Source organism: Tachypleus tridentatus, chromosome 13, assembly GCF_004210375.1.
Source record: "Tachypleus tridentatus isolate NWPU-2018 chromosome 13, ASM421037v1, whole genome shotgun sequence".
NCBI lineage: Eukaryota > Metazoa > Arthropoda > Merostomata > Xiphosura > Limulidae > Tachypleus > Tachypleus tridentatus.
Genome location: NC_134837.1, coordinates 183995071 through 184018946, shown reverse-complemented (window position 1 = coordinate 184018946; position 23876 = coordinate 183995071). Strand labels below are relative to the sequence as shown.

At 33.4% G+C, this 23876-nt stretch overlaps 1 protein-coding gene across 2 annotated transcripts in view; it reads right to left on the bottom strand.

The window, feature by feature from the left end:
• Nucleotides 1-5901: 5901 nt before the first annotated feature.
• The window catches only part of LOC143240538 (traB domain-containing protein-like), a 38106-nt gene continuing 20131 nt past the window's right edge, over nucleotides 5902-23876 (bottom strand). For both annotated transcript variants that reach the window (XM_076483132.1, XM_076483134.1), the window contains exons 6-9: nucleotides 18753-18892; nucleotides 15696-15868; nucleotides 14991-15096; nucleotides 5902-7331 (exon numbers count right to left, since the gene is read on the bottom strand). In XM_076483132.1, the coding sequence (XP_076339247.1) occupies nucleotides 7166-7331; nucleotides 14991-15096; nucleotides 15696-15868; nucleotides 18753-18892 (585 nt within the window). In that variant the 3' untranslated portion in view covers nucleotides 5902-7165. The remainder of the gene's footprint in view (nucleotides 7332-14990; nucleotides 15097-15695; nucleotides 15869-18752; nucleotides 18893-23876) is intronic.

Here is a 23876-nt window from a genome sequence, read left to right as displayed (position 1 = left end):
TGCATTACTACCAAGTCCTGACAAACCAAGGCACAGCTATAGGGAGATGGTTTGAGAGATGTTTGGCAAAAGCAAGCAGTTCTTCCAGTCTGGAGTACCTACCTTCTTCAGGTGACTCAGCTGCTTCGTGGGAGATGAAGGCAGGGAGCTCTTTGGTTTGGGACCACATCACTTCTCTTTAGAAGACAGAAGTCTGTTGACCTCCAAGGATTCTGCCCAAGATTGAGTGGGCAGATCTCTGTCACAAGATGATAAGTCTAGTTCCATGTTATGTTGGCATGACCATATAATGGGTTTTTACCATGAGCTCGATGGGGAGGAACCAAAGCAGCCACCAGAAACAGAAGTAAAGACAGAGACAGGTGTTGATGTGACCTGTCAACTCCCTTTTTCAAATAGGGCAACAAACTCTGAAGACAGAAGGGGAAAAACTCTTCAAAGAGGCATGGAAAGTGGGTATGCGAACCCACCAATGTGGTAGAGTAACAATGTGGAGGGCAACAGTGCATGCTACTGTTAGAAAGGAAGACAAAAATTTCCATGCTGTTAACAGTCCTCAAGCACTGTACTTCTTTTTTCCTTGATCCACATGGGACAAGTATGGGAAAAGAAAGGGTGCATCCATCACAATTGATGCAGTGAGGCTCCTTCCTACATAGATCTGCCTTGTGGTCTTTGCCACCACATCAGACACAGCACAAAGAGCCACGGCAAACGGTTTTAGAGTGATATATATATACAAATAAATTCTCAAAAGTCTTAAATTTCAAGTGGAGTTTGGTGTGTTCTGGTTTGAAGTTTCAACCAGAATGTCTCAAGATTTTAATTTTCAGACAGATTTGGTAGAGCCAGCAAACCCTTCCAATCCCTTCTGAATGAAAAAAATGGTAACATCTACCCAAGATACTTTCCAGATAGTGAGTGTAAAATTAGACATCAAGGTATTAGTTTGTCTGGAAATAAATGTTGGAATTCTCACGATGATATTTAGAAGCTGAATATTGAGTAACTTATCGTTGGTTGGCTGGTTGGTTTAATCCAACGTTTATTACTTACAAGGTATCTTAATTGTCTGCTGTTTCAACTCTACTCAGAGCAAGTTTTGCAACCCCCAAGGCAAAATAGACAAGAAGGACTTTCGTTTGATTTTCCACTACAATCTACAACTTGGATGAAAAGCTAACAAAACTACATGGAACATCAATCTGACATTCGGCCATGGATCTGTCACTGAACATACAGTTAAGCGTTGGTTCCAAAGGTTTTGAAATAGAGATGAAAGTCTTTAAGGCCACGAAGATTATGGAAGGAAGCCATCCTTAGATGAAAACACATTAAGGGAAGCAGTTGAGAAAGACCCTCGCACAACAGTGAGCTTACAGAAAAGCTATACACAAACAAATCAAGCATTGCTAACCACCTGAGTGCAATTGAAAAGACGAAAAAGTTGGATAAGTGGGTTCTGCATGAGCTACCTGAAGATCAACAAAATCAGCGTTATGATACCTGTCAAGGATGACCCTCGAAAAATTGAAGAAAGTGGGAATCAAGGTTCTGCCTAACCCATCTTTTATTCCCCAGACCTTCCCCTAAAGATTTTCGTTTTTTCAAGCATTTTGAAAAATTTTTGAACAATAAATGCTTTCAAAACCAGGAAGCTGCAGAAGAAGCTTTCAGGGAGTTCATTAACCATAGAAACTCTGATTTCTATAGCAAGGGCACAAACAGCATCGTTACACTTTGACAAAAGTGTGTTGAGTCAAATGGTGCTTACTTTAATTAAAGCATGTTTTAAACACTGATTTATACTTTTCCAAACTTCACAGTTCAATAATTACATTTATTTCTGGACAACCTAATACTATATCAACTGTAGCTTGGGATTTGGTATTAGAGTCCTCAAGCGTGGTTATTTACCAATCAAGTTTTTTAGCTTTAGTAATGTGTAGGTGAGAGGTGTTAGAAGCCACGATAAAAATTTTGGTGTCCATTGACCACACCCATCATGAAGCCCTACGAGAGGACATGCTACAGAGCTGAAAACAAGAAGCTCGGCAGCAACGTGAGGGTTTCATGGACATTATACCCAAATACCAGCATCAGACACAACATCTGTTGAGAACGTCTAATATTGGCACTTGGTTGACCCTAACCCCAAAGGATCAGCTAATTGCCCCTTCAGGACCACCCATCTACAGGAACTAAAGGCAAAACTGGTGTGTTGGGGTTGGACCCCTCAACCACCAGGAATCTGTCCTCCCACCCACAGGTCAAAATGCACATTGAACACATAATAGGTGGACATTCAGATCGCAGAAGAGGTGAAATTAAAAGATAGAACCTTCTTTCGAAGGTTTCCCTCACCACATACAAGCATCCACACAGAAATATCTAATAAAGGAAAGTGATACACTTGAGAAGGGACTTCTGAAACTAAAAACAACCAATAAGGGAATGTGGTACTCCTGAAAAAGAGTTCTGAAACAAACCACCAGTAAAGGAATGTGGTACTCCTGAAAAGGGAGTTATGAAACAAACAAAACAAACAATAAAGAATTGGTTGGCAGTTTGGAGTTTAAAGGCTCAAAGCAGCAGGGCTAGCCAAAGAGCAATAAAAAGATGATACTCTATATAAAAGAATCTGAAAGAAACAAACTGGATAAATCAATATCATTCTCTTTACAAAGGAAACAAAAGAAGGTTAATAAAATGATATCATGCACCTTAAGAAAACATTGAAGAGAATTTAAAAATCAAGGCTTTACCTTTAAATAGCTTTCAAGCATCTGGCAAATAGTAACAATTAAACTCTACATTTCATAACAAGTTGGGTTAATTTGTGTCATATACTGTAACATATAACATGAAAACCAAAATAAACCAGAAATTTTTTGTTACTGTATGGGTCCTTCTCCTATTATTTGGTTAGTATGTTGCAGCTCGAAATGAATGCAGCTAAGATTAGCATGATGTCTAATTCTAACATCCTTCGTTACTTTAATGTATCTAGATGTGAAACTATCGTACTTAAACATCAATATACTTACACAAGTGGAGCAACTCTTACATCCAAATATTCCAGAATCATGTAAAAATTCAGACTGTAAACACCTTCATTTTCAACTCTTAGAATTAGACATGAAACTTTAGAAATGCCTGATTGGTGCGGTGTTACAGATATTACCTGCTTCAAGCACTGAAACCAAAGTATTTCTCATTTCTAATACAGAAGTAGGAACCACAAACCACTGTACAGTGTAATGAGCCACCACTTAGTATCATGACATTAGAATAAGTGCCAACAGTCGTTACCTAGTAAGTACATTAATAAAGGTTTTATATGCTATTGTCGAGTAGCATGTTAAGAAGGGGTGTCATGTGTCAATGAATATTGTCATGCTATCAGAAAAGGTTCCATGTGTCATTGTTTAGTATCATATTAGAAGAGGTTGCATGCATTACTGTTTAGTATATTACTAGCAAGAGGTTACACACGTTGTTTAGTATACTATTAGAAGAGGGTCCATGTGTCGTTTACTATGATATTAATAGAAGGTCCATGTGTCGTCAATTTAGTATATTATTAAAAAAGGGTCCATGCGTCATTGTTAGAAGAGGTTACACATGTCAGTTTAGTATATTATTAGAAGAGAGCCCGTGTGTCTGTTTGTTTTTGGAATTTCGCACAAAGCTACTCGAGGGCTATCTGTGCTAGCCGTCCCTAATTTAGCAGTGTAAGACTAGAGGGAAGGCAGCTAGTCATCACCACCCACCGCAAACTCTTGGGCTACTCTTTTACCAACGAATAGTGGGATGGACCGTCACATTATAACGCCCCCACGGCTGGGAGGGCAAGCATGTTTGGTGCGACTGGGATTTGAACCCGCAACCCTCGGATTACGAGTCGCACGCCTTACGCGCTTGGCCATGCCAGGCCCCTCCCGTGTGTCATCGTTTAGTATCATATTAGAAGAGGTTGCATGCGTTATTGTTTAGTTTATTATTAGAAGAGGGTTCGTGTGTCGTTGTTTAGCATATTATTAGAAGAGGGTCCGTGTGTTGTTATTTAGTATGGTATTATTAAGAGGGTCCATGTGTCGTTGTTTAGTATTTTATTATTAGAAGAGGGTCCATATGTTGTTATTTAGTATGATATTATAAGAAGTTTTTTGGTTTTGAATTACGCGCAAAGCTACTCGAGGGCTATCTGCGCTAGCCGTCCCTAATTTAGCAGTGTAAGACTAGAGGGAAGGCAGCTAGTCATCACCACCCACTGCCAACTCTTGGGCTACTCTTTTACAAACGAATACTGGGATTGACTGTCACATTATAACGCCCCCACGGCTGAAAGGGCGAGCGTGTTTGGTGCGACTGGGATTTGAACCCGCAACCCTCGGATTATGAGTCGAACGCCTTAACATACCTGGCCACAATTAGAAGAGGGTCCATGTGTCGTCATTTAGTATGGTATTATTAGAAAAGGGCCCGTGTGTCGTCATTTAGTGTGGTATTATTAGAAAAGGACCCGTGTGTCGTCATTTGGTATGATATTATTAGTAAAGGATACTTGTGTCGTTGTTTAGTATATTAGAAGAGGATACTTGTCGTTGTTTAGTATATTATCAGAAGAGATTACATGTATACATATATATTTTGTCATATAAAGTCCTTGAGGCATATTTCACTTGAGATGCACTAAGAGCATTCAAGTGTCACACAATCTTACGATTATTAAAAAAATTCTGTAACCTAAAAATATGAATTTTTAAAGGTATTATAAAAGTATGTTTTTTTCTTTCTCACAATCAAACTGCTTGTGGTGTTTTACATGCCCACCCACACCCTTCATCATCAGTGCTTTGTGCCACTAAGCGAGTCCAGTAACCTGCTTTATTGTGGATTAGCACTTCTCCCTGGATTATTTTGTGTAAACAATACATTTCTGATATATGACTGTAAGTAGCAGAAAGGCTGTACATTTCCTTTAACCTTAGTTCCCATGGAAAATGCACACACATACACACTTCTGCTGCTCATCTGTCTTTCCTAAAAATAATAAATTTTCATAACAATAAAAAACATATGACAGCTGAGAAGCAATATCAAAATAAGTAATGAGAAGTAAGAAGTTTCACTCAAGTATTTTTAACAGATAAATTAAGGATTTTTAAAAATTTTCATATATTGCAAAAATAATATTTGTCCATTTAGACACAAAGCCATTTTTAATGTGTATTGTTGTATTACATGAATCAATATTTACACGGCTTGTTTTACACTTATAATTAAATGTTATTTTCAATTGATGTTTTTAATACACAGGATCATTTAGAGCTCTTTAAATATCAATTTTTAACTGTTTACATTTAAACACTTCAAAGTGGAATTTTTATTGGTGACAAATTCCTGTGCACATACTGGAATAAATATTATTGCATATATGGAGATGTTATGTGAACTAACATTCCAGTGTACAAATTCAATGCAGGCTAAACTGAATGTTACTGTAATGCAGCTTAAAGTAAGTACAATACAAGGAAAGTTTAGTGTGTCTTGACGGGACACTAAGAAGTGTCAAAAAAGATAAGTGAAATTGATTTTGCTGCATATTATAGTACAAGATAAATCAGTTTGTGCCAGATAGCAGCAATACAAGCTCACTAGAGCCTTTGTAGAAAATGTACAGTATCAGGCACTGAAAATTAAACTTATATTGTATGATTTGAGAATATCTATTCAATCTAAAGTATGATAAAAACTGAGGGATTTCCGATACATACAAAAAGTGAGATGGTACTTCTTGAAGCCTTAAAACTATAGTTTTGAATACAGCTTTCATCAATTAGATTATCAAAACATATGTAAGTTTTTAAATACAAGAAATATCTGGTTTACTACACCTGTGTGTATAGTTTCTTTATTCCACAGGATTTAGTGTACAAAATTTTCATACATTTGTATACATGTCAAGATATATTGATGTCTACACTTTTTTTTTTTTTGTTGTTGTCATGTAACAATTCTGAACTCATTAACATATACGTTATTTTTATATATTATTTTATTGTTCCACAAAAATAGGATTTTATGTTAAACCTGGTAAATAAATTATATTAACAGTTAAGTTTTTTAAAATGGCCAACAACATATAGAATGGTGGTAAATAAATTACATTATAGGATAGTTTTCTAAAATGGCCAAAGCATGTAGAAAGCTGGTGAATAAACTATATTATCCGCTAATTTTCTAAATGGCCAACAATGTAGAAAGTTGGCAAATAAATTATATTATTGGCTAATTTTCTAATGGCCAACAATGTAGAAATCTGGTAAATAAATTATATTATTGGCTAATTTTCTAATGGCCAACAATGTACAGAAACCTGATAAATAAAAACTTCAGAAAGATTCTGTTGTTTTTCTCTCACATTACAGACAAAAAATAAGAAATAACCTACATGAACTAAATAATGAACAACTTTCACATAGTTATGAACATTGTAATCTGTTCTATAAACATCCTCCGTTTTCTAATTAAACAGAAAATACACAACAAAAGCAAATAAGACCTACGCATGTTAAGTTCTCACATGTTATCCCAATGTTTGGTAAAAATTCAACACACAACTTTTATTTCCCTAATATATGCCTTATTTCTCCCTTTAAAATAAAAAACAAAAAAACACAAAATAAACAAAAATAACTGGTGGATATAAACCAATTCATTAATCATTATTACTTAACTGTTGTATGTACATTGTCACTCCTTTCTAAGTAATCATTTACAAACTACTTTTTTCTGTAATTTTACCTGGTGTGTTCTATAAGACTACTTTACTTCTCAGTAACCTTTATATAAATATAACATATTTCTTTAGGATTTATTCTGATCAGCAACAAAAATGATAACTGTTACGTTTTAACCTAAAATAATTATCTCCTTTATCATACTGCCAATAATGCAAGTAACATTTAGCAGGAAGTCACATCATTGGCCTTTTATGGTGGTTTACTACAGGCTCATGTTCAGAAGTAAAACAAGCCTCTTACAAATGTTAAGATGACCAGTTTAAACAGGTAGTTTTTAAATAAACATACATATGTGAGCGACCTTTTTTTCTTCATGCATCTGTGGAAACAACTGCTGACCTACAGTAACAGCACATTTAATAGCTAACTAAGTTAGTTATCCAATCCAAAGGTTTGCGTGAGTTAAGAGGGGACTTGACTGAAGATGGGAGAAGTTGCCAACATCCCCACAGAACTAAACTCAAAGCAGAGATCTTCAAGGTACGTCGAATCACTTTGGAAGTGTAAGACGGCTTGGGAACTCTTAGGAGTAAAAGAAAAGATTATAATTAATAATAGTTTGATTCCATGTCTAGCAGAAACATCACGTGAATATGATATTATGATACACTGATAGTGGTACCAGAATACATATTGTTTGGTGGTTTCATACATCACTTACTTGTAATATACAGTAGTTAAGATGGACTACGAAAACAAAACCTGAAACAAACACATGACATGCTGGCCATTCACAAAACACTTTTTTATATTTGGGAAACAATCTAATATTTAATAACACATAGATATTAAAGAAATTTGAAACTTCTTAAACTGACAAAAAGGAACTGTAGATGTTTATTAAGTTAAATGTTTTCATCAAGCGACATATAAATATTGACATATCTCAGAACAGCTGATAAGGGTATTAACACTTATTGATAAGCAGAGAACAACATTTTGACCTTCCTGAAATTACAAAAGAGATGTAATATGTTTATTCAGGTTAACCTGAAGATAACCTAGGAAGGTTGAAACATTAGTGAAAGTGTTAATACCATACCAGCCATTCTGAGATACATTTTGATTGCAAGTGGGTTTCTCATCATCAAGAAGGACATTTAAATATACTAACTATTTCTTTTTATGTTTAACCTAGGTGAGGGTATAACAGTACATCGAAGTGAAACAACCTGACCAGTTTTTGTACTTTTACTTTGATAACTTTTCTAAATTGAAACACTGGATAAGATGAACTTGGACAACTAGGAAAAGCAGGGAGAAACTAAACAATGGTAAGTTTTAAAAAAACAGAAATGAGTGTGAATGAAAACAGTGACAACAATCCTCACATGAGAAGGTGCAAGCATTGAATTATAACAGACTGAAGTCGAATGAACTTAGACTTACATGCAGTCATTAAAATAACTGATTTATATTCAACAATCTTTGACAATAATATTCAGTTTGTCTATCCAAGAAACAAAATGTACATGGAAATTACTATATAAATGTGTACACACTCCATTTCAAATAATGTAAATATATCTTCTTGACATCAGAAAAACACATAGGTTCAAGAAGTCTTGGTATAAAATGAAAATACTCTATAACCCAAGAGTTTTCAAAAGGCAAACCTTTCTTCATGGGCAAACTGAAGAAATGTCCACCTTTTAAAAGTGCTTGGGTTATAGGGTTTTTATCTTGTACATGCACCTTAATAGACATTTTGTGCAATAATATAAAGGTTTTTTTAAAAAGGTACAAAACTGTGTCATAAAATCAATCATTTGGTGATAAAGTGGGCTTACAGATTTCACTGTCTGTAGTAGTTACAGTTTTTATTACATTATTTAAAGAAATAATATTACAATAAAGATTCTAATCTGAGCACAAAAGTCTGAGCAAACATTATAAATCACAATGGGAAATACATCTATCTGACAATCCAACCTTACACACAATTTAATATACAATATTGTATAATATAAACATAGAAACTGATCTGCAAGGTAATTTTGCTAGCTTTTGGACATGTTTTGTTTCCTAAGTAGCAATAAAACCAAAAGTAGTGTTTATACACATAAGAAAACTTTGACTGAATAATTACCTGAACAAATATCAACGAGATGGATGTCATGATAGAGATACACTTCAATATACACTTTCATGAGTACAGATTTTAGTATAACATCTAATTATGTTACAGGTCACAGAGGTTGGATACATTAACAGGAGACAGTAGTATGTGATCTACTCTTTTTTTTTTTACACTAGTGGTAACCTGTAAAACATTATCAGTAGTTTTTATACTTTTTGCTTGAATTTTCTCTCTTTTATTGTTTGTGCTCTCAATGTCAGCAGTTTATCACTGGAATTACGACATGAAAGAATACCAAAAATACACCACACCAAATTTTAACTGTCTCTAGAAAGGTAGGATTATACTGTACTAAGTTTCAACTATGTGCACCTGCTCCTTGAGAGGTAGGACTACAGTTTATTTTAAGTTTCAACTAAGTATGCCTTAACCCTTTCATTATAGATTCAGCTAATTCAATGGTTTCCATACTATAGCTATTAACCCTTTCGTGACAAGATCAGTATAATATACACAAGTTTATATACACATTTACACACGTTAAATATTTATAACTTTTGAAGCACTGTGTGTATCTTCTCCAGATTTTTAGTAACGATTACAAGTTTCTTTTGTATACAAATTATATTTTTAATAGTATTTTTGCTAAAATTTGTCTGTGAAAATGTTAAGCCTGTTTCATTTCTAGTCCAATTGTAAAATGATTTTCATGATATGATTAAAAATAAAAAGCCTTTTGTCCCTAAAACCTCAAATACTATTTGTATAATCTATAAAACCTTCTTAATACAGTTCAAACATTTGTTTTCAGTAAAATTATATTTTGTCCGTTACTTTTACATAAACTATGTGGAGTCTGTAAATTTGACCGACCTTGAAATCGCCATAAGAAATTTAGGAATATAAATTATGCTTTTTTTCATTCCAGAATTACTACAAATTATAACATGAAAATACAAATGATTAGTGTCTATAGCTAAAATCACATAACATGATATATTTATAATTCTTACTACATTGACCTTCGAGTCATGCCTAGTTAACATTACAGAAATTGCACTGACATGGTGTACATGCACTCATCCCACATCAATAATATAAAACTGACCTTTAGACGTTACAAAGTAACCCAGTCTTAGTAGACTAGTATTTTGTAATATACAGTTACATTTCATTTATTTTACAATATAGTGTGTGTGTGTGTGTGTGTGTGTGTGTGTGTGTGTGTGTGTGTGTGTGTGTGTGAGAGAGAGAGAGAGAGATTATTATATGTAGAGATAAGTTAAACTTATTTTTCTTAAAATGTAGAACAGTAAATTAAGTAATAAAGCAAACAATCATCTTTTCTAGTTACAACCACTGAACTCAGTTTCTTCTTGGTATAGGTTGTTAAGGCTTTTAAAATGAAACAAAATGTTTTTTAGGTTTTATTTATATTGCTGAATAACCAAAAAAATCATAAATAACTACACTGATACCATAGAAGTACACTATAATTTATTAAACTTAGTAAATAAGATGCATTTAGATTTAACAAAATATGAAACTTCTAGCAGACTAAAGACACAACCTATCTTCTTAAAATCTTGGTTTGAAAAATGCGATAGCCTTTTCACAGATTAAAATGGCTGAGAAGACTACTAACAGGAATATTCTTAGCTGTCAATTGATAATTCACGTTATATACTGGAATGAGAGTATATAAAGGACCATTTCAAAAAATGGAAAGAGTTGAATGGGACCACCATGTTCGATTCAGTACATAAGCCATATCTCAAAAATAAAAATATATGAGGTTCTTATTTTATATTCTAGCTTTTCAATATTGGTAATTTGATATCCTAATTCATATGAAAATATAAACTTAATATTTTAAAATCACAAATACCTAATTTGAACTAGTGTTGCATTTAACATGTGACTCACAAAAAAAGATATTTATGTGTTCTTTTAACATTTACTTTTAAATTAAGAACTTAACTACTGTATAATACTAAAATTAAAATCATAATGTACAATTTGATACCAAACTTATTGACTTAAATTCATAAAATAGTACTTTAATACAATTCTGAGTGGAAGTCAACAACTGCAATGACATGGCCTTAATGATAGAGTTAATATTTTGTGCACCATCTCAAACTTTGGCAAGCTTTAGTAAAGTAAACATTTTTTGTACACAGAAATTCTGATTTTCAATTAAATATTTTTTTCTAATCACTTGCCTGTGAATACACAGATTTAGAGTGCTGATTTCTCCCAGTGCAGTTATTTTTATGTTAAGATTATGAATATTTTTCTTCACCTGAAAATTGTCAAATTTCAACTGAAATCTCCTAAATAAATATTATACACTTTTTTTCAGTAAAACTTTATAATTTGTCTGTTATTTTCTCTACCCTAATCCTCTATGCATTTGGACAGTTTGACCAACCTTGCAACCACCATTAAAAATAAACACTTATATTACCTTTTTTTCTTTCTGGAATGATTGAAAATTGTAACAAATAAACATCAATTCATACTTCAATTTTGTTTTATTGCCCTTTGACCCTTGTGTAACTGATAATCCCACACAAGTTATCAATCACTCAGCAAACTTGTAGTTCAAGTTACAATATTGAGTTACGTAATGCACCAGCTATTTACAAGCAATCTCATAAATTATTATTTTTCATTATCTTACCTAATCTACATTTATATAACCTAATAACTTCTTAATTTTTACATTTTAGCTACTTTTAAAACAATAAATAATACACATTAAGAACAAGAAACATAGTACTTACCTGCATATTTTGTACTTTTGTTGTCAATTATCACTGAAAGTTAAGCCTTTTTTACATATTTATATACTGTAATTGTACTAAGCATTTTTTATATACAGTCATGTGAAAAAGTTGGGACACCCTATGAAAGCCTGTGTATTTTTGAAACATTTTTGGATATATAGATATTTAATCTCAATTTTAACAATACTGCAAGATTATAGGAATATAACTAAACAATTAAAACTCATTAAAAGAATTTTCAAGATCTTCTGTTAATGTAATTCTACAAAAATGCATATTCTAACTGAAGAAAAAGTTAGGACACCCTAACCCCTAATAGCTAGTGTTACCCCCTTTGCCTGAAATAACTGCAGTGAAATGCTTCTTGTAGCCATCAACCAGTCTCTGACATCAGTCTGAGGAAAGTTTTCCCCACTCCTCAATGCAGAATTATGTCAGCTGTGAGATGTTTGAGGTGTTTCTTGCATGTACAGCCCGTTTCAAGTCACCCCACAGCATCTCAGTGGCATTAAGATCTGGGCTTTGACTCGGCCATTCCAGGACTCCATTTCTTAGTTTTCAGCCAGTCCTTGATGGATTTAATGGTATATTTTTGGTCATTGTCATGTTGCAGGATCAAGTTCCACTTCAGCTTTAATTTTCTTACAGATGGACTCACATGTTCCTCAAGTACCCTCTGATACACAGTAGAATGGATGGTGAATTCTATGATTGCGAGCTGTCCAGGTCCTGCTGCAGCAAAGCAGCCCCAAACCATGACACTTCCACCTCCATGCTTCACAGTTGGTATGAGGTTCTTTTCCTGGAATGCTGTATTTGGTTTACGCCAAACATGTCCTCTGTTCTGGTGTCCAAATAATTCAATTTTGACTCAGCTGTCCAAAGAACATTATTCCAGAAGTCCTGGTCTTTGTCTTCATTCTCTCTGGCAAACTTCAGTCTGGCCTTGATGTTTCTCTTAGAGAGCAAAAGGTTTCCTCCTTGCACACCTCCCATGGAGGCATGCACTTTCACATCAACAGTAGCCAGAGCCTGCTGTAGGTCCCATGATAACATTTTAAGGTTTTTGGAGATCTCGTTTAGCATCTTACAGTTTGCTCTCGGGGTGAAGTTGCTTAGAAGACCAGACCTGGGCATGTTGACAGTTGTATTGAAAGCCCTCCACTTGTTGACTATTTTCCAGTCAGTGGAATGGATGATTTCAAAATCTTTTGGGATCTTTTTAAATCCCTTACCAGACTCATAAGCTGCTACAGTTTTCTTTCTGAAGGCCTCAGACAGCTCTTTTGCTCTCACCATTGTGCCCACTCTCACTTCAACAGTCAGGAGCACACCAAACTAAATGTTTGAGGTTTAAATAGAACAAGCCTCATTCATAATGCTGAGTAACAATCTTCTAATCACGTGCACCTGGTGTGATACACCTGTGTGTGAGTTGAGCCATTTTAAGTGGGAATAAATGTGGGGGTCTCCTAACTTTTTCCTCAGTTAGAATATGCATTTTTTGTAGAATTACATTTACAGAAGATCTTGAAAAGTCTTTTCTTCAGTTTTAATTGTTTAGTTATATTCCTATAATCTCTCAGTATTGTTAAAATTGACATTAAATATCTATATATCCAAAAATGTTTCAAAAATACACAGGCTTTCATAGGGTGTCCTAACTTTTTCACATGACTGTAATTATATATCTTAATCGTACTAGCACACTATGTAATTTTCATTTATTTAGACAATGCACATAAAACACAGAATAACATTACATACAAAACAAATATTGCCCTACAAATTTTCTATAATTGGCTTTCTAATTATGTAATAAAAACCTGCAAAAATTTAGCTAATCTTGCTCAACTGGATACTGCAGGAAAATTTTTCAAATTGGAGGTGAAACACATAAAATTATGTACAGAAGAGAAGACAATATAATACATCATTTAACAGTTAAGCTCTGGCTTTCCATTGGTTACAAATAACATTAGAGAAAACTATTGTCAATTCTTGAAAAAGATTATGTGACAGGTCAATGTGATTTTCTTGTACATGGCTCTGTAAATAAACAAGATTGAAGAATAAAAGAACAATGTTTGTCCTAGTAATATCTTTATTATAATGACTAAATTACATTAACTTTTGTACTTCTCAGAGGGATGGTAAATAAATTAGACATGAGGGAAGACCTAGAGAACAAATATCACAATTCTCATGGTTGTTTAGACTGAAGGTTTTTTTAAACTTTTCTTACAAAATTAAAAACTTAAAACTTGTATAATATTAACATTTAATTTATTAATGCCATTTTGATGCAAACTTTATTCAGGTACACTGATAATAAAGTAGTTCTACATACATTTTGGATATAGCTCTCCAGAAGGTTGTGAAACATGCACTTTGACTTACCTGTAGCAAAACAGTTAAGAAAAGATAGGACAATGTTGCACTGTAAGTTACACAGCATGTATGCTTGCCACATGACAGGTACAATCGTGTACACTTGTTACATGACAGGTAAAACTGTGCTGCACTAAGTTTTAGTTGTAAAACAAAAATATGATCCCTCATAAAATAAAAACGTTTGAAAAGTGGACCTTTCTTCTTATGGGTAAAGTTGTAAGATTATGTTGTACAATGTGTTTCAACTGTGTAAAACTGTTCCTTAAGAGGCAGAACTATCTTGAACTAATTCGTGATGACGAGAAACCCACTTGAAGTAAAAATGTATTCTCAAGACAGCTGCTTTGGGTATTAGAGCTTTAATTAAAATACACCACAATGTTTCGACCCTCTTAGGTCATGTTCAAGTTAATAAAATTTTGTTAACCTGAAGATAACCTAAGAAGGTCAAAATGTTGTCCTCTATTTTAATAAAAGGAGTGTCATACTCTTGAGAATGGACTTCTTAAACAAACAAAACAATAAACAAAGAAATGTGATATTCTCCTAACTAATTTTCACTGTGAAAGGTAGAACATGTCGAGCTAATTTGCAACAGTTTACCCCTGACTCTATCCTGTACATGGGGAAAAACTGACCCAGAATAACCTTTTGAATAAAATTCTAAAGGTGCTGTCAAAAACAACAACAACACTTTGTTACAACTTACTGAAACCTCCTATAGGACAAGGGAATTATCTTACTGCTTGCTACTTTGTGTTTGACTACGAATTTATGTTCACTTTATCTTTGCCAGAACTTTACCCATACCCTCACTATAATGACTTCAAAATCTGATACTGAGCTTTCATGTTACTGCAGTATTAACTTAATGTTACACTACACACATAATGTGAATATGATAAATCTACTTACATAAGAAGATGGGCAATATCTGCATCAGCCACGTTGTCCCAGTTTTGGATGATGCCTGGAACATGTCCAATACCCACGACTCCTACAACTGTTGAAGGTATCACACCTACAGTAAATAAAACTAATAAATATATGTTCACACTATTACAGGGGTAACTCAGTCTGAGCAGTGAACTGTGACTTTGTTCGTTATAACACTTCTTAAGAAATGTATCATTGCATTTTATTACAGAGAAATTAGTATCCAAGTTGTAAACCGTGACTTTGATCAGTCACTCATCACAGATTAATTAATTACATAACTGTAGGAATATTGACAAATGAAGTTTAAAGAGACCTTGTATATATAAGTCATTCATTATACATAAGTTGATAAGAAGGTTTAAACAACCATGACGTAACACTTTTAGACATATGGAACACAAGCTTCAACGTCACAATTACATAAAATCACAAACCTCAAGAAGAATAACCATGAAAAAAAAGAGTTTATAAATGTCACTTGTTAGAACTCAGCATGGCAGCTGCTGGCCCACATCATAGAAGTTAAATTTGTGATATTCAACATCTAAACACTTCCTCAAGTTACTGAGATAAATTTACACATTTAGTCAGAAGTTGTTTGTTTCATACAAGAATGACAAAGTTTTAAACTAGTACCTAAAACATACCAATCCAAAATTAGAAATTATAAAACTTTCTCACCATTGGGAGACGACAAGTCTCGAAGTGGAGTAGCAGCAAGGCGGAGGGAATACGCTAGGTAAGTATCTCTTTCCTTGACGAAGACTGTGCTAAGTGCAGGGAACTCCCCTGACATTTCTGCAAGCATCTCTTCAAGAAGGTCTTTCTGCTTACATCTTTCCACTTCTTCCTTGCTACAGAAAATAAAGTCAAGCAGTTACTGCTACACATCTACAACATGAATGTACCTACAAAGCAATGTCCCATTATGACATGAATAATGTTACTTTCAGAACACATTTGTACAACATGAATATTACTATCACAAACACCAGAACATGGTCCCCATCATACAGGGTGGACAAATATTTTTGATCCAAAATATTGATTCACTAAAAACATATGAAGAAGATCACACAATGAATTCTATAGATAAGAGAATTGAACAGGTAAGATAAATATAAAAGGGAAAAATAGAAGATCATAAAAAGGTAGAAATTAAATTTCATATTTCCACAGGAATTTCCAAGGATAACTTGTCCCAAATACAATGTAGATTCTATTAGCCAACAACAGGTATAGTTCTGTCAATTTTGCCTTTCACATATACTCACACATTTTGATTTTAACACCTAGGACTAGAGAGCAAAAGAACTTTACAACATGAATACAAGTATGAAAAAAACAATTACTTATGTTTATAAATGACTACTAGCAAATACTCTGTTAATTGTGATTGGTGGTTTTTTCCTTGTGGAAAATACTGTGTTACTAGGGATATATGTCTGTCCATTATCTAACTATTACCACGTTGCTGGGCCAATCTCAACCAAACTTTGTGGGATGATATTTTGGAACAAGGAGGGGGCATAACTCCCATTATTGCCATTAGTGTGCTTTTATTATTTGTGGCATTAACATTAACTAAATGCATATATGACACCACGACCTTACACATAAAAAACCTACAAGAAACGTTACATTTCCTATAACACAACACACATAGTGAGGGCAGGATGGCACACAAACACATTACATATCTCAGAGAGTGTAGTAGAATCTCTCTATGGAGGAATGCAAAAAAACAAATGTTCCCCACTGTTGTAGTAATACATAAAATCAGCTGAAGTTTCTACTCCAATAGTCAGCATAAGAATGATATGAAGAGCAGTTTCTTGAGTTGTACCCATTTATTATTTTGACTTGTGACCTTTTGACTTTGGCCCATAAGACAATTCTGAGGCTAATGACAAATTAATTATGTGAAACATTGTATAAGGACATTAAGAGGAAAGTGTTGAAAGCAGGTAACAGAAAGAACCACTACCACCATTACTTGGCTCGTACCTCTTCCTTCAAATTCACCCCAACCATTGTAAAGTTTATACCATGTTTTAAGTACACGCATATATATGTATTGAGTTCTTAAAGCTTACACAAAATATTTGATGTGGTCATAATGAATTTACATACACAGAAACCTGTGTGTTTATCTGTTCATCCATTATCTAACTACTACTAGTTCACTTAGCCAATCTTAACCAAAAACTATAAGATGACAGTTTGGAACAAGGGCCATGTTCATGAGGATTAACAACTCAATCAATCTCCAGAATTGCTGTTATTGAGCATTTATTGTCATTGACATAAGTTAACATTAATTAAATAAATAGGTAGGTTACATTCTTAGACAAAAAAAACTAATAAATGTTCTGCAACACAACATACACAAAGTGGAGGAAGAGCACAAATATGTCATATATATATACACACACACACACACACATCAGACAAGTATATTAACACTCTCCATAGATCAATGCAAGAAAAATAATGTTCACAACTATTGCAACAATACATAAACTCAGTTGAAATTTCTACTCCAACAGCCACTACAAGGCTGATATGAAGAGCAATTCTTGAGTTGTACCAATTTACTACTTTGACCTGTAACCTTTCAACTTTGGTCCATAAGATACTTCTGGGAATAATAACCATCATTTAATCACATGAAACACCCATACTGCCACTTATTTGACCACTGTCTTCCTTGAATGTCACCTTAACCCATCACACAGTAGATACTTTAAATAGATACATAATGAGTTCTTAAAGCTTATACAACACTCTTGAAGTAGTAATGAATGCTGTGATAATATGTTATGTTATAAATAAATCATATTCAAGTTAGAATTTTTGTTTTATTTATCATAGTAACAACCTCCATATTTAAGTTCATAACCCAGACTACAGACAGGTACCTTACTGTGTGTGTAAAATTAATTAAAGTCTGATAAAGTTTCAATGAAAAATTGAAGATAATTATATTACACTATTCTGCATAAATAAATGTAATTAATATATTATACAAAAGCACAACTGAATGGTTTTGAACCTAATTATCATGAAAGTTTGATTAAAATAATATTAGAAAAGGGAAGAGAACTTGTTACAGATAGAAATGTAAATACTTGTAACAAGGGAAGAGAACTTGCAACAGATAGAAATGTAAATACTTGTAACAAGGGAAGAAAACTTGCTACAGATGGAAATGTAAATACTTGTAACAAGGGAAGAGAACTTGCAACAGATAGAAATGTAAATACTTGTAACAAGGGAAGAAAACTTGCTACAGATGGAAATGTAAATACTTGTAACAAGGGAAGAGAACTTGCTACAGATAGAAATGTAAATAGTTGTAACAAAGGAAGAGAACTTGCTACAGATAGAAATGTAAATAGTTGTAACAAGGGAAGAAAACTTGCTACAGATGGAAATGTAAATACTTGTAACAAGGGAAGAGAACTTGCTACAGATAGAAATGTAAATAGTTGTAACAAGGGAAGAGAACTTGCTACAGATAGAAATGTAAATAGTTGTAACAAGGGAAGAGAACTTGCTACAGATAGAAATGTAAATAGTTGTAACAAGGGAAGAGAACTTGCTACAGATAGAAATGTAAATAGTTGTAACAAGGGAAGAGAACTCGCTACAGATAGAAATATAAATACTTGTAACGAATTAATTCTAAGTTTCCTCAAGCTGCAACTTTACTTTTGTTATTTAAGTTTGTCATACCTGATTGGGTCTTTACTGGTAAGCATATACCATGCAACTCGTAGCTTTTGCCACAATGACAGGGAAGCTAATGCCCTCTGTAGTGTGATTTGGATGGGTCGGTCACCTAGATGAATCAAACATCCTGGAACTTTTTTAGCCTATCAGAAATAAAGCCAAAAAATTTATATACTATTATATATTTATGAATGTAGGATATGAAACCACACATTACAAAATGTATTAGAATATTGTAGGAAAAACCACTTCATTCTGACAGTATACAAGAACAAACAAACCTCACTCACACCGTTTTCCTGTCGTTCTTTTCAGAATAATTATATACATTAGTCAAAATAAGGTTAAACACGCAATACACAACACTTAAAATCATTTGTTTTGTCATATTTAAAACTTGTAAATCAATCATTAGAAATGCACAATGATGATATGACAGTTGTGACTTGTCCATGTTCATGTGTACAGGGTCATAAATACTGTCTGTAAGAACACACAACATAAACTAAAATCTTTGCAATATCTACTGTTATTCACGTACGTGGTCAATATGAGTGCACTGAATTACAGCATCTTCACCTCATGATACAAAAGTAGCACATCCATTGCAACTAAAAAGACATGGTATTGTAGCTTTACTTTATGTATCCTTACAACTACCACAGGTTATTTACAAAAGATGTGTACATCATACATGACTGAAGTAAAGAAACAATCTATGAACATGCTCAAACATAAATCTGTACAAGTTCAAGTTACTTGACCTACGTAAGGTTGAAAATGCTACACTACATGACTTTTAGGTACAGAAACTTGTTCTATGCTGCAGTCATTATGACTTGATAACTGACCATTCAGAGAAATCAATGGAGCACAAACTATCTTTCATAAAGACACATGAAAGTTTTGTTTATGATGAATAAAAAGTAGCCATATTTAGTGATAAAAACAATCCTGGCAGCACCAAGTTTTCATAAAACCTTAAATGTCAGATCCAGCAGAAGAATGTTGCTTGTAATATTATCTTGGTGTTTTGTCACCTGTGACAAATGTTTGGCATTCTAATTGTAAACCATTTGCAAAATTCCAAAACAAACAGAATTCTTCAGTTCCATTGGGTTTTTTAAATTTCTGTAACATTCTTGAACACAAACTGTAGTGTAACTAGTACATTTTTCTTATTTTTGTTTTGTGGAGGACAGAACTGACTGTGTTTCTTGTTAACAACATCTACATGCTACGTATTGAATTGGTTGACTACCATTTTTGTTTATGTTGTTATCACTTGTTTTGATGTTTTTAAATGTTGATGTAAAAGTGTACAGTTTATAACATTAAAAAGAATTATTTCTACAATCAACAATTATCTGACAATAATATATCTGAATTTTTTAATGAAAACATTGCAGTAAATCCTATAGTTTGATGATACATTGTAAATTTAGAAAATGAATACTCTGAAGCCAAACTAATATTGTATAAGTTTATACAGCTTTTGTATAACTGTGTGATAATACTGATGCAATTACATAGAATTGTATTTAATATTTTTCCATATTTTTACAATGATTTATGTCCCTTTATAACATTGTTTCTGAATTCATAAGGCAAGTTATCAGACTGTATGCATATTTACTATATATTATTTCTACTGTGGTATACTAATATAGAAGTTACTACAGATCATGTAACAAGATACTTCACAGGGCTAGTTCTTTCAATCAACATTTATTGAAAGACTCTTACAAAAGCACTACTACTAATCATAGCCTTAAAAAAAAAGATCAGTATTTCCTTTAAAAGTTACTTCCTGTTAAAGTAAACGTGGTTTACCTACTTTTCTGCAGAATGATACAGACACAAAATTTCACTCAGATATTTGATACTGACATGACAATGACCAGAGAAATTTTGTTTTGGTACTTTCCTCTATGCTGTTACCAGGGTCTGGTAGGTAGCTTTCCCAAACTATCAAAGACCACTAAAATGCAAGAATGATGAAAAACGCTTACGATCCCCAGAATTAACTTGTTTCTAATCAGGCTCCTTTAGAAATTTACAAAAATTTCTTAAATGCTAATTATAGGATGAAACCTGTTCCTCATGGCATAGTGCATCAAATTAATTATGCCATATTTTATTCATAAGTATTCTCTTGAGCTGCAATCTGTAATGGAAACTACAGTGTTCAGATTCTAGTTTCTACATTACACCTTTGGGCAAATTAATTGAAACAAATGGTCATTTTACAATATTTTCAGCATGGTGGCTGGTGTAGGCTCGCTGGACCCACTGATTTCCTTTAATAGACATTTTTTCACACCAACGGCATCATTAGCTGTGTTTTGCAGTACGGTCGATCTATTTTTGGAACATATGACAAAATTTTGAGGAATATTACGTCATTCAAAATTGCATTAAAGGGTAAGAAGACCAGTCAAAAAACAACTTCTTACCAACTCAATGAAGAAAAAACGGTATCAATGGGGTCTAATATACAAGAATTGGATGCAAGAACAATGGAAGAAGGTGTTATTCAGTGACGAGACTCATTTCTTCGTACAGGGTCAAAGAAGTCTGCATGTTTGCAGATCTCCAGGTGAGAAACTTTGAGAATCTCACATCAATCAATTCGTAAAACATCCCTTGAAGAAGATGTTTTGGGGCTTTTTCAGCTACTATGGTGTTGGAGGCTTACATATCGTAGAAGGTATGATGCGAGGACCACAGTACATCGAAGTTTTGCACAGAAGAGTCGTTTCAGAATTGGAAAAGAGATTTCCAGATGGATCTGGCATTTTTCAGCAAGATCTGGCTCCATCTCACACATCGAAACTTATAAAGAATTTTATGACTACAATGTGAATAAAGGTGCTAGACTGGCCTGGAAACTCTCAGGACTTAAATCCTATTGAAAATGTTTGGGTGTTTTGTAAAGAAAGACTTTGGGGAAAAGACTGTACTATGAAAGATAAGCTAATTGAGGCCATAATTGAGATGTGGTACCACGATCCAAAAATTAGTAAAGATTGCAGTCAACTCGTGGACTCGATGCCAAAGATGATTAATGATCTTCTGAAAAATAAAGGCAGTCATATCATGTATTAATTTGTGAGTAATTTTTGGATTCTCAGAAATAAAATGCAAAAAATTGAAAAAAATCGTAATTTTCCGTCTTGTTTCAATTAATTTGCACTAGGGTGTACATAGATTTTATGAAGCAAGTAAGAATAGTGTAATAGAAGTACATATCTGAGGGAATTTCACACACCATTTTTGTAAAATTGTCCCTACTCAAATAAAAACTATTAGAAAATCAGGAACAGAATCATTTGTAGGGCTCAATATGTGCATGCCCTGCCTTTGTACAAAGTGTCATATGCAATGGTATTATGCACTTGATGTCAGATAACTTACCTTTTCATGTTACACTACCATGCTGATTTTTCAACGGTTCATGTTTAAGAAAATACCAGATAAAATATATAGAAATACTGAAGAAAACCACAGTTATGCACATAAAAAGTTGTAAGGGTTAAACAAGTGCAGTTTGCAAACTGTACTTAGATAAAAACCATCTTTACTTTTCACATGAACATCACTTTCCATTTTGATTTGTCAAGGTCTAAGCCAAACTTAGGCATCTCACAGACATATCTTTAGTACAAACACTTCAGTAACACATCTGATTTGCAACATATTAGTATTATTGATTAAGAGTTTGCAACATTCTGTGAACACACTGTAAACTTGGAAATGTAGTTAATACTTATACTCCAACATGAAATAAGTAAGTTCAATGAACTGACTCTGAGAACATTCAGCAGCTAACCCACAGTTGCTTATATGTAACAATGCTTGCTTCTTTATGCTCATCCGGAGATACCTGTAGGTGACCACAGTTGATACTTCATGCTCCTCTGGAGATACCTGTAGGTGACCATAGTTGATGCTTTATGCTCCTCTGGAGTTACCTGTATGTGACCATAGTTGATGCTTTATGCTCATCCAGAGATACCTGTATGTGACCACAGTTAATGCTTTATGCTTATATAAAGGTACTTATACGTGACCACGACTGATGCTTATCCATAGATACAATGCAACATGATATGTTTCAGTGATCTGATAGTGAACATCCATTCCTCTTTAAAGCAACAAATGTCAAAATCCCACACATTACTAAATATTAATCAGATCTGTTTTATAAAAGAAACAGGAAAAAAGTACTCAATCACAGGTTTGATTTTACTACAAAAAACTATGAATTCAACTCATCTTTCATAAAAACAAATAGTTATATTATACAGGGTCATTCCATGTCAAATCAACCAGATTTTGAAAAATTTTCCAGGTGACCCCCTCAGAATGCCTTTAGAAAATTCACATGTGCTCATCTACTCATATAATGAAAAATTGCCTAAGATTAGATCAATATCTCTAATAGTTTCTGATTTACAATCCTGTAAATTTTTTTTATTTTTTTTGGTGAATTCATTTTCGGGCAACTTAAAGCTGAAAAAGTAATGATCGTAGAAGGTTGAACTTTGCTACACTGAGTGAATTAATTTCACAGAATTTGAAAAGTTTATCTCTCTTAGGATTTTCATAGTGAGGCTGTAAAATCACCTGAAAACCAAAAATTGTAAAAAAACATTGGTTTATTTAATAAGCCATAGCTCTAAAAGACTTAATGTGATACAAAGCTGAATTTTGTTTTCAAATTTCCTATAACATATCAGTTGATAAATCAGCAATTGTTGTAATTAAAGTATATTATATCTCCTGTAAAAACATTTAGCTGCATGATTTTATGAATTAGCTAAAAATAGCCCTACTTCAGGCCACACTTATTTTGTTAATCCTAATTATTGCCAAAGCAGTTTTTGAAACATTTCATTGTCACGATTATTGCAGTTTGGTGTGACTATAATTTTTCTCAGTTATCCCCTGTTGTAGCACTGTGCTTTTTGTGTCTGATTTACCTTTGTATTTATTATATTATGAATCTTAAACTCAGCCATATCTGCATAACTGTAATGCATACACAATATATTTGCATTGCCATGTGATCTAACTAGTTATGCCAATAAACTTGTTCAGAAATGAATTAATTCTTTCTTGTTT